The sequence below is a fragment of the Cupressus sempervirens genome, chromosome 9 (assembly GCF_028749045.1).
Source record: "Cupressus sempervirens isolate cs-2001-9-10 chromosome 9, ASM2874904v1, whole genome shotgun sequence".
NCBI lineage: Eukaryota > Viridiplantae > Streptophyta > Pinopsida > Cupressales > Cupressaceae > Cupressus > Cupressus sempervirens.
The window spans coordinates 367,861,480-367,874,374 of record NC_143126.1 but is presented as its reverse complement, the minus strand read 5'-3'; the positions used below and the strand labels follow the sequence as shown (position 1 = coordinate 367,874,374).

The 12,895-nt window shown below is 35.1% G+C and overlaps 1 protein-coding gene across 1 annotated transcript in view; it reads left to right on the top strand.

The window, feature by feature from the left end:
* LOC149538823 (zinc finger CCCH domain-containing protein 19-like) overlaps window positions 1-12,895 on the top strand; it is a 98,363-nt gene that overhangs the window by 61,738 nt on the left and 23,730 nt on the right. Inside the window, exons 6-8 of the mRNA XM_089800147.1 lie at window positions 7,529-7,588; window positions 7,698-7,748; window positions 7,931-8,001. Coding sequence (XP_089656273.1) covers window positions 7,529-7,588; window positions 7,698-7,748; window positions 7,931-8,001 — 182 coding nt within the window. The remainder of the gene's footprint in view (window positions 1-7,528; window positions 7,589-7,697; window positions 7,749-7,930; window positions 8,002-12,895) is intronic.

Here is a 12,895-nt window from a genome sequence, read left to right as displayed (position 1 = left end):
AACACGGCCCAAGCGTCGACACTTCCATTTCGACCATGATGAGCGACGTTGGGGTGGCGCTTGATTTTGAGGGTATTAGAGAGGAGGATGTCAGTGAGACAGGATTTGGATCGAGATTGGATGAGTTAGGAAAGGTTGCCGTCAAAAGGAAACATCTGAACACCTTTTCCTCACTCAATGCTTTTATTGGGTTTGCAAAGGAATATGAGAAGGATCACGAAAGAATACTACAAGCAACAAACAGCGTGGCAAAGTCAGCAGAACTCCGAGCGAAGCACACACCTTGTCCTCCTATGGAAGAAGTTAACGAAAGGCTAGCTAAGTTCATTGCCTTAGCTAAAAGAACAAAAGAAAAAGGAAGAATTATATTAGAAGATCATCTTATGTAAGCCCAAGTGGCAACTTTCTCTTTCTTCTAGAATAGGACAAGTGTTTGTTTTTGATTGGCCACCATTTTGGTGCCTTCTCATTGGTTGCCACTTTTGCACTTTTTTCATTGGTCCATTGATGAGGTGGCATCTTCTCATTGGCCGATGGGGTGGCAACCCTAATTAGGGTTTTTGGATCCAATTTGGATCGTCGATCTTGTTTTGATCTCTACCGTCCATTGTATTTTGGACCTCTATATAAGGCCATTGGCTCTCATTTGTAAAGAAGGGGGGTTGGAGAAATTGTTGCGAAAATAATGCCAAAGTGCTCTCTTTTTCATTGCATGTTGACTAAGAACATTGGGTGTTATTGCATGTTTTCTACTTCCACATAGTTAAATTTTCTTTTCAAGTTGAAGCAATTTCATTTCAAGTTGTTAGAGTAAGAGTAAAATAAAATGGATAGTTGCATGGTAGATTTGGTAGATGTTTGATAGGGGTCAACACTAGGCCACTAGCATCCTAGCGGCTGGTTGGGAGGCTTTGTGTGGTGATCTAGTTTACTTTCCTTTGAAGCGTTGCATGCATCTATGGAGGTAGGGCCGCTGGTTAGCCTTCATTAGATTCGATCCCCGTCCGTCTGCTAATCTTCCATTCTTAGGAGTAGGAGTAGTTGAGTAGCCAAATTTCATGCTTAGAAGAGGTTAGTTAGAGAAGTAAACCAAAACATCGGCATTCTCACCTTCCATCGCCATTCACCCTACATTGCCATCATCGCGCCATCAACATCATCTAGCATTCACACCGAACCACCATCTCCATTTTCTCACCAAGATCCAAATTTTTCTCAAACAAGAAAACGTAAGGCCGCCTACGTGATTACCAGCAAATCACATTGATAAAACTGAGCGAGTATCCAACGGTGTAAGGAACATTGGAGTTATACTCATGTCCCATGAGAGATAACTTTTCAAGAGAGGAATTGTGTATTTGATATTCTGTATCAAGCATCCAATTACTAATATGTTATGTAGTGACACAAAACACGCATCAACAGAGGGGAATATACTTCAGGTTTGTTTAAGGATTTTTGTAAAGAAGTAGGGATTAAGAGGGAGTGACTGTTCCTTACAATCCTCAACAAAATGGGGTAGCAGAAAGAAAGAATAGGACAATTGTGGAAGCTGCAAGAGCTATGCTACTTGACCAAAATTTAGGATCCTATATTCAAAACAGATGCCCTCACTCCCACCTCGGAAATAAAACTCCTGAGGATGTCTTATCTAATTTTAAACCAAAAATCAGTCATCTTAGACTATGTGGGTGTCTTGTTTACATTCATATTCCTAAAGAGAAAATAACTAAACTTGAACCTTTAGGCAGAAGAGGTATTTTTGTTGGATACAGTGAAACATCAAAGCATATGGAATTTACATACCTGGTCAGAAAAACATTGAACTTAGTAGGGATTAAAATTCGAAGAAGATCTAGCATTCAAAAGAGCCCTAAGTTCTGAAGCTCCTTCACATATACTTAGTTTTGAAGAAAATCATGAACCTGAGTTTCAAAGGGAGAACATTGAAGAAATTGAAGGTGAAATTCAAAATTTTAATCTTCAGGAAACTCAAAATCCTAAGAAAAGACCACTTTGGGCTATTAAGGCTGTAGAGGAAGCACAAGACTTTGGTGCACCATCTGGAACCTTCAAACAAAGCAAAAGACTCAAAAGATTTTCTAGCTATGCAACAAACATGAGTGACCCATCTAAATAAGAATCAACAAATGTTTCAAATGTTATCAAACATACAACTTGGAAGGATGCCATGACAGAAGAATACCAATCCATTATTAAGAATGATGTCTGAGAAATTGTTCCAAGGCTTGAGGGAAAATCTGTTGTTTCTTCTGAGTGAATATTTAAGATCAAGCATGCTGCTCGGTAGCATTGAAAAATATAAGGCCATTCTCTCAGAAGGAGGGAATTGATTATGAAGAAACCTTTGCTCCAGTTGCCAGATACACCTCTATAAGAGCAGTCCTAACTATTGTAGCATTGAAGGGATGGAAAGTACATCAGATGGATGTGAAAACATCATTTCTGAATGGAAAGATTATTGAAGAGGTATATTTGGAACAACTTGAAGGATTTGAAACTCATAACCCTAAAGTCTTTGTTTGTAGGCTCAAGAAAGCTCTCTATGGGCTTAAACAGGCTCCAAGGGCATGGTATGAAAGAATTGATAAATATCTCACCGGTTTAGGATTCTCCAAGAATGAAGCTGATCCAAATCTGTATTATAAAAAGGATAAAGATGATATGATAATTTTGATACTATATGTTGATGATTTACTAATAATAGGTGATGATCATCTTATAGATCAATGCAAGAAAGATCTAATCAAAGGATTTGATATGAAAGATTTAGGACTCCTTCATTACTTCCTAGGACTGGAAGTATGGCAGAACACCGACAACATCATACTTAATCAAGGAAAGTATACATTAGAGTCTTAGACATCTTGAAGAGATTTGGAATGTGGAACTGCAGACCGATGTCTTCTCCAATGGAGACTAATCTACACAAACTTAAGGAAGCAGCAACAAAATCACCCTTCATAGATTTGACTCTTTACTGATAGATGATTGGATCTCTTATGTACTTGGTAAATACAAGACTTGATATTTGCTATGCTTTTAATGCCTTAACTCAGTTTATGTGTGAGCCAAATGAGATTCACCTAGTTGCAGTCAAACACATTATGAGATACTTACGAGGCATTCTTAACCTTGGGCTTAAGTATAAGAAAGTTGACTTAAACTTACATGGATTTGCAGACTTAGATTGGGGTGGAAGTGTTCCTGATAGGAAAAACACTTCAGGATGTTGTTTCAGTTTAGGCTCAACAATGATATCATGGATATGCAGAAAGCAGCCATCAGTAGCATAGAGTTCCACAGAAGCTGAATACATTGCAGCTGCAATGGCTTCACGGGATTATTTGATCAACTCATGAATCCCACTATTATTCATTGTGATAATCAGAGTTCCATCAAGCTTTCTGTGAATCTAGTTTTCATGACAGATCCAAGCATATTGAAATTCCTTACCATTATGCAAGAGATATGGTAGACAAGAAAACTGTCAAGTTAGAGTACATTTGCACTGTAAATCAAACACCGGATATTCTTACCAAACCTCTCTCTTGAGCGAAGATAGATCACTTCAGAAAAAGACTTGGTATGGTTGAATTATAATACATTTGTATTCTTTAATTATTAATGAAATAATTTTGTGTTAAAATTATTATTGTCAGGCCATTGAATGTTATGGGCTTTACCATTTGTATTCATTATCTAAGAGGTGACGATCTCTGAGATAATGAACACTTATATAAAAGACATTATGAGAGAGGACAATCTCTGAGATAATGTACTAAATAGTAGAGAACTACTGTCAGATCTGGATGAGTTCAAGATCACATTGTGATGTATACATTTCTATGCCTATGAGTCACAACTTGGATAAAGGAAGAATTTAATCATTCTCTGGATTTTATCCTTTGTATTGGCAGATCTTAACTTGAGATCATAATGTGATGTAGGCTTGTCAGTACCCATGAGTCATAACTTGGATAAAGGAAAAATTTAATCACTCTCCAGATTTTATCTTGCGTATTGCATTCCATGCAATGCAATACTGGTATCACAAGACTAGGTGATAATTCATATTATAGGTATAGTAATATGACGAAGTATCATGTGTACAATGATACCACATGCTTAGAAGATTCAGATAGATATAGAGTAGCAATCTATGCTTAGTCATCAATATTGATGGTGCTAGATATGTTATCTCTCATTATGATTATCAAGTTAACAAGGAGTGTTAATTCTAAGTAACTCTGATAATATAATGATCTTTTCTTCAAATCGAACAAATCTGGTAATGCATGGAATTTTTTTAAGTGAATTGGCCTTTAGGATACATTAATTTATAATGCAGATCACAATCCGCATGGGAACATTTTCTTAATGTCTTAACTGCCTAAATGTAGTTAGTTTCACTAACTATTAGACAAACAAATAGAGATGCCGATCTTAGTAAATTAAATGTGTTTTATGGAGGGCTGAGCTAGAAAGGGTCATGTCCTTTGTAAGGACATGTCCCTTGGGTTCACTATAAAGGAGAGGCAAGGATGTGGATAGAAGACACACATTTTACACCCAACTCTTCTCTTCTAGCATTTCTACCTGGAGCGATTTTATATAAGGATTAAAACAATATCCAGATTTATACACCATTCTCCAAGAACATTTAGTATTCTGTCCAGAATATCTAAGGACCATTTCCAGCAAGGTTGAAGGTAATATATCAGTATTATTTCATCAGAATTTGCAGAAAATCTATAATTCATCCTTGGATGATATTACACATCTGCAGATGAATGTCTAATTGAGAGTTTTCATTCTTAACTAGGTAGATCTGATGAAAAAACCCTACATCAAGGCTCTCTCCTCAAGCTGATATAAAAAAATGACTTCTGGGTGCCAAACCACCTTCCAAAACTTCATTTTATGATTTTCCTTCCAAGAGCAATTTAGAATTAGGCCTTTTCCCCCTTTTTAACGCAAAACAATGTTTTCATTATTTTTTAATCCCCTGCTAGACTCTCACTTCATGAGGAGTCATTTACTCATTAGAATCTTGGCCCCCTTTTAAGTTTTAACTTAATATAATACCTAGGGACTTGGGCCCAATGTAAAAAACTAATCACTTATATTTATCCCTCAAACTTTAGAAATTATTAAATTATTTCTCAAAAAGTCACATCTCACTGATTTAGCCTCCAATCTGAGTTCTGTTTGAAGATGATGGTCTTCTACTGCTATCTGGCTGCCATGGACTGAATGGCAGCGCGACCCTAAAATTTAGAAATGCTAGAAACATCTAATATGGTCCCGGAGGCCCTCTGGTGTATCTCTGCTGACTCTCCCCTTCATTCCTAAGAAGTAGGTATTCTCCGAAAATCTAGGAGACTGCCAAAAGGTGACCAAACTGTTTCTCCAAGCCAAAAAATTATCGTAATAGCCCCTTGAGAGGATTCCCTATCCATCACATTGGCTTTTAGGAACCTGGTAATATGCCAATTCTGCTAGCTAGACTGACACTAAAATAAGGGAAGTGTAAAAATGGGGACATTACAGTCCTACCTTCTTGGTTTAACACACATTTATCTTCAATATTCTTATACCAAGGGGCATTGCAATATTAGATGAGATGCATCTTCTTCATTGGACTTGCATAGAGTACACTTGGAGGGGCTATGATCGGCCATTTTATCAAATCTATCTTCTGTCAAAATCTCTTTTGCAAAGCTGCCCATGAGAAAGTCCCGCTCTTGGGAGGCAAACCTTTTGCCAACGAAGGTGAAGAGGCACAGAAGATGTCTCTTCATCCTTCTCTTGGATCATGTAGCCATCTTTGGTGTTGGTATGGCCCTGTCTTAGATTCGTTACATTCAACCTTGTCTCTACCAGCACAGATAGTTAAGGGTCTGTTCTTGAGAGTTGTCTCCAACTTAATGAGCTGTCATAGAGTCTGTCATGGAGAAGTGCTAAGTGTCTTGAGGGTTAATCACCACTTTCTAAAAATATATTATTTTATTTGTTCCATCTATTTCTGCAAACTATGACCCTTTAGTGAAATATTATAAATCCTTAGTAATGTTCAACCTTATTTTTTTTTTGGAAATAATTTGTAAATGTGATTATGTTTGCTTGCCAAGTTTGCATGTGATTGCAGACACAGATTTATATTCATAATGCCATTGCAAAGCATGAGAAAATCATTTAATATTCATTTTAAAATTGCAATCAAATAATTTCTAGACCTTAGAGTACCTTAATTGGTCATAATTTTGATTACAGATCTGAAGTGAACCTGTCGTAAGCAGATTCAAGGTAGCAGGTCAAACTTCCTATCATGCTCAGAAAACTTCTTCTAAAGCAGTGGTCAATAAGATGCAACTTCAAGTTCTTCCCAGTTCTCCAATGGATAGGATCGCACTCAGGACCCCTTTTTCTTTCCAGCAATTAAAGATGAATAGACCCTGTGCTTAGTGTGATAGTCTACTGCTAACATCTATAATGAGAAATCTCATTCTTATTTTCCATGCTACAACCAGCTCACTTTTAAACGATGTAACAACAAACAGGTGAAAACAATATGATCAGACCAGCAATAGCATTCATTTTAGTAAAAAAAATCACATTCTGATCAAAAGAAACCCAATATGTCTGTTGTCCCATGTTGGTAAATCTGAATGCTTGAGACAGCACAGAATGATGAAACCAAAACCTGATTTTAATGTTACCGATTTATTTCCATGTGAGCAGAATGCAGAATTCCAGAAAGAGCAATTTTTCAATGAAAATATTGTGCGACTGCACTAAATCAGATCGCATTTGAACTAAAAATCAGTGTCAGTAAATGAATTCCATCAGTAATTACTTATTATCATTAGTCAGTGCTTTCTAGTTGTCCTTGCAAATTTATTTTGATTTGCTAGATTTTATTTTGTTCTTAAGTCAACTTGATCTGTCTTTAAGGAGCTCGATGTGGTTAGGGTTGTAGATGTGCTGCTTGTTCATTATGAAGAGGGGTGCTCATTTTTTCTTGGAATCTTTTCCTTTTCAAGGACTCGGTTTGTTGCAGCCCAATTTCTACTTAAGGGTAGGAAAAATGTAGCCGTTTTTACATTTTCTGTACAACTCTATTGTGAAGTGAAGATAACTAATATGTGCATCAGTTACTTAAAGTGGAATATGACTTAAAGAATTGCAACTCTTAAGTGTTAGCTTGTGTTTTGTAACCTAGGAAATTTTAGTGTTTTAGCATTAAACCCCAAAAGAGTAAATTCTCTTCCAGAATTTTGATGAGTTGTATTGAATGCCAATTACCATGAAAGTGGTCCCAACTCAATGAATTGTGCTGGATATACACAATCCAGCATAGAACTGTCTGTTGAAGATAAACATGAAAATTTTACCAGCAGCTTTTAATGAAATTACTTAATTTTCATTAATACTAATATTCTTTTAATTGTTAATGACTAAAATGAGGTGAGTAGGCTTATATGACTAGGTTTATATTTTACAGGAAGAGTGCAAGCGTCTTCGGCAGAGTGTAAGATGTGGACTTGTTACTCGACCAACTGTGGTAAAATTTTCTTTTATAAATAATTTTTCGAACTGGATGTTTTGTATGTAGTATATTATTTAAGTGCCGTGTTTCTAGATTCCAGAGTAATGGCTAAATCTTTTGGCAGATTGAGATTGAGGAGAAGGCTCAGGCTTTACATGAAGTTAAACTAAATGATGTGAGTGTTGTCTTCTTGGATTATATGACAAATGAGTATAAATAAATGTCTAATCTTTGTTCACCTTTTCTTTTGCCACTCCAAATTATAGAAGAGGAAGTATCTTGTAGTGGTTAGTCCTTTTGAAAATTTTAGATGATCAATTAGATTATGCTCATTATTCTTGCCTGTTTGTGATGCAGTGGTTTGAAACAGAGTTACTAAGGCTTAGCCACCTTAGGGACCGAGCAAGTGAGAAGGGCCACAGGAAAGAATATCCTACTGTTTTTTTGTTTTATCTTTTTCCTCAGTTGTCATCTTGATTCCCCAGAAGTTTCTGTGCTTATATGAGATCAACAAACAGTAAAAAGTTAAACATTTAATTTCTGTAATTGTTTTTCACACTTAATAGTCAATATAGAAAATTCAGTGTTTTTTAGACTTCATATAGAAAACTTTACTTATAATGGGGCTAAACACCTGAAAGCTATAACCTCATTTGCATTTGACAGGAACCTAGTGACTGTATATAGTATTCTCGAATATAAATTACTTGAAGTTGTACACATGAATTTAGTGAATGACTGCACATTATATGTGTGAAACAGCTTTACTATTTTGTTATTTTGAACCAATAGCTTCTGGTTTAGCTCGTGTATGATTTTTTTAACATCAATGTTTTGGATCATACTCTGTGATCCATCATCAAGATGTAAGTGAAAGAGATGCCTAAAATTATTGATTTCTGTAAAGCATAGAGCATAGGAAACCTGCATATTCTGCAGGTGAAAATAATCTAAGTTTTCTTTTTAACTTATTCAGTCAGAAAAAAATGAAAATGTCGAGTTGGAAGGAAAAGGTGTTGTTTGGTGGGTTTTGAATTAAAATATCTCCTACTTATAAATCATGCACCCTGCTTTAAGTAAGTGTTTTCCCACTCAACTGACAGAGGAGATTGGGGTAAAACCATAAAGCCTCAATCTTCTCTGGATGGAAATCCTCAAATTGCATCTTGTATAAAAATGTGGCTAGTACTTTCTATCATGAAACTCAAAAGTAGAATCTCTTAAATGTGATTGCTAGTTCTGCATTAACTCCACTGGTTACTGCTCTCAAGGCTCCAATCTACCCGCCTAACCAAAATGATTTTCTGTGGGAGATAATTGAAAATCCTATAGAAGAATGTATCCTATAAAAACAATGTGGAATTGCTCTATTGAGCAGTTTGTGTAATTGCTCTGGTGAAAGTTCTTGTGTACAACAATGTTTAAAATTCAAATTAGTGTCAGATGTCCGTATGTGAATATGGAATGTTTGAAGGAATTCCACTTTCAATTCTTGTATTGCTAGTTATCTAGTAAATTATTTATGTTTAATGGTATTGACTGAATAAGATGTTTTCATTAAAATTTATACAATGATCTTTTGGCAGTAACTCTAAAGAATATTATCCATAAATTGTAGAAATTATGTGTTGGCTCAAATAGTGTATCATTTGTACTTTATATAATTAGACTTCTTGCCTTTCACTAATAAAGTTATGAAGCAAATAGTATAGTAGATAATCTGGGACTTATTGTAATTACTAATTAGCAATCAGGGCTTCTTGGAGGCCTTTTTGAAAGCAGACAGCAGGGGTTTGCCAAAAGGTTTTGCTAGCTTTCTTGGAGTGTTTCTTGAAGGCCTTGCAATGAACTGCCTTCAATGTTTTTAATTTTAGTAAGTGTGTAATTACTGGAATCATGTATAATAGCACTTTAATTATTAATTTTGACTTGTCAGTCAATGCAACAACGTAGAAATAGGTGTCCTGTAACTTCATGGACGGCTAAGAGTGTTCATTACTGGAATAATGTATATTAGCACTGTAATTAATAATTCTGACTAGTCAGTCAATGCAACAAGGTAGAAATAGGTGTTCTGTAACTTTCATGAATGAGTAAGGGCCACGTTTTGAAGAGATCTATCTAGAGTGCAGTTGGCAATATTGGCTGTCAATTCTGCAATTCTTCTTTGAGTAATATAAACGCCATTCTATATTATGTCAGATGATATTTCGAGTGTTCTGAGATGAATGCTTTATTAATGTGATTTAATATGTTATGCTCTGAATCATAATCCTTGTTAATTCTGTTGAATAGTTTGAAACTTTGACCTGAAAAAGCAATTCTAATGTTTTAACTTTTGATGGTTCCTGGGAAAAGATTTGGAGGTAAATGTTCTTGTAGTTGTTGACTCTTGTGCTTGCTATGAATGAGAACTACTGATTAGATATGAAGGATTTTTTAAAGATCCCCTGAGGCAGAGGACTGATTACAAGCACTGCAGCATTCAACAAGTTTAAAAGATCCTTGGTGCTTGATATTGAGCATGGCTGGAGGGTTTATTGAGGACATGGTAGCAGACGGAGAATGGTTTTATCTACACATATTATTTTGCCAGGATTGAATTTTAGACTTTGAGGATGCTAAATTCAGGAATTTAATGAAGGCCTTGGTTGGAGGGGCATGCCAGTGAGAGCAATATCCAGTGGCTTGCTCTAGTTCTAAACACTTAACAGTTGAGAGATATGAAAGCTATTTTCTCAATTCATTGGCCTTTGACTATCTTTTGTGCAATCTGGCATTGGGGGTGGAAATTAGAGATCCTACCATGGCAACAACAGAAGTTTTATATCAATTGAAATTCTCTCAGTGCACAAAGATGATATTTGATCTGAAATGGATGAGTGTTTTAGTTGAAGTTTTGGTCAGTGTTGTTGCACTGGTTTAGAGATAACATGTGTATGATGCTTTGATGATCCCTAGTTGGTTATAACATCACAAAATTAATTATAGCCATGGTTGAAGAACACTTGGCAATAATTGACTGAACCAAAATTTTCAATCAGTTGGGATATCCGGGGGAAGACCTAACAGTAACTTGGTAAATTTTCTCAACATTAAAAAATTCAAATTTGTTAAAAGTATATCTTCAAAAGCATGCACAGTACTGAATTTAGGGAACGCCTTACTGAAGTTCAATACAGTTCATACACCAGAAAATGAGTATCAACTTTGGGTGTCAATACCAATAATGAATGCAAATTATAGTTTTCAAAATTTAATTGTGGATGCCATTTAACTTTTGGAAAATGGAAAAAAGCCAAAATCCTAGCAAAAGAGGAAATAGGGAAATCAGTCAAACAAAAAACTAGTAGCGCAACAGTAAATAAATTATGAGAAAACATAATCTTAAAGTAGTTACTGAAAAACAATCTTGTTTACCGCATTAAACTTTTTTGTCTTCTGCACAAAGTCTTGTGTTGCTCGGCAACAAGTTAGTTACAGGGATAGCTGAACTTCTTGGTTTGTAGAAGCAGTCCTTAGATGTTAACAGTGACGGTTTTTCAGTGAAGTAACTTTAAAAGGACCTTTATTCAAGGGTTGACGCTTTTATATGTTTTGTGCTTTTTCTATAGGGAAATGTATCCCTAGTCCTAACATATTAAAAAAAAGAGACTTTTAGTTTTGAAATTGTATAGAAAATAAAACAAAAACAATACAAGAAATTGAAAATGCTTTGAAAGAAAATTTGTAAACAGAAAAAAAGCATACCAGACTACCACCACTGAAAATCCAGTCAAAATTCCCTCTCTAATATCTACAACCACTTATGACCCCAGCTGAGTGCTTGTAAACCCTATCTGAATGCAGAGCTCAAAAGATCATTGTCAAAATAAGTAGAACAGGAACTTTTTTTCAGGTGGCACTGGAAAATAATAATTGTTGGCAAAGTTTTCTGCAAAACTTATTGACCTTTTACCGAGTAACTGATGAGTTATGCCACTCGTCACTCAACGATTTTGACTTGTGAATTATCTGCAACATGTGAAGACTCTGTGTTATGGAGAGATGGAAATGTTGCTGAGGATGTGAGGAGCTTCCAGTCATAACACATCTTAGGGATTTTGGCTGTGAAGCAAATGATCCATTAATTTTTTCACTTCATAAACGATCACGGTAATAGTTTGGGGCAGCTTTTGGCCACCTTGAAGTATGGATACATGACAAGTGTAGTTCTGTGAGATGATCAAGTTAAAAGTTCCATGGTTCATGTGAGACTACTACGACTATCTATACATTGCAGAAGCTTTGTGTCATAAGAGGAACAAATGGAGTTTCTATTGTTGGTGTGTTTATACCCATTAGGGCCTTTTTTGGTCTGTCATGTGTTTCTCCTTGGATATCATTATTTATGATGTCCATCAATACTTACACTATTTCTAATATTGTATATTTAAGGATTATGCTAATTAGACTTTCTAACATGATAAATTTGTAAATCACAGTACACTACTCTTTTAGTTCCAAACTCTCAGCTTAGTGCATTTCAGCAGAGATCTTTAAAAATATATGATTGTCAATACTGGAGTTGTGCTTATATTCATTGACATACAGGAACCAACCTTAAGGATGTAGAAGGCAGAATATAAATGTGAATATCATAAATTTTCAATTTAGCTATATGTAGGGTTTGAGCATAGCAGGATTAATCATTTGGGGAAATAATTGGCAAACCAAAAGTAAATTCTTTTTAAAAAAAAGGGAAAAAATTTAATTTATAAATAAAGGCGAAAATTTAAAGAATAACTGTCAATAATGACTCTTTTTAAAAAAGTTATAGGCATTTCTCTGGCATAGATATATTGAGAGCAAAAAAATATAGAGTTCAAGCCATTAATTGTAGCAAAATAGATTTTCATTTTTTATATTTATATTGCTGATTACGTTGCACCAAACACAATAACAGTATATACATAATTCTATGGTTACATTTATCAAAATGTCAATTACAATATAGTTGTCAAAATGTCAATTTAACTATTTAAGAGGGCAGTGACTGAGTTCAAGTATTAGCTATGCATATGAAGTAGTTTAAACAGAAAGAACATCAGATCATCAAGACATTCAAAACAAGTTTTTTATCAAGTAGTTTATTATGTATCACCACTGCTGGTGACAAATAGTTCGTAAACCAAAAATAACATTTCTACAGGTGATATATTAGTATGTCTACAGGTGCTATATTAGCATATCTACATGTGCTATATTATGTATCATAAGATAACTTAGAACTATGTTCTTAGCACTGTTTGTGAAGTGTGAATTCATGTGGTTTTCAATGGA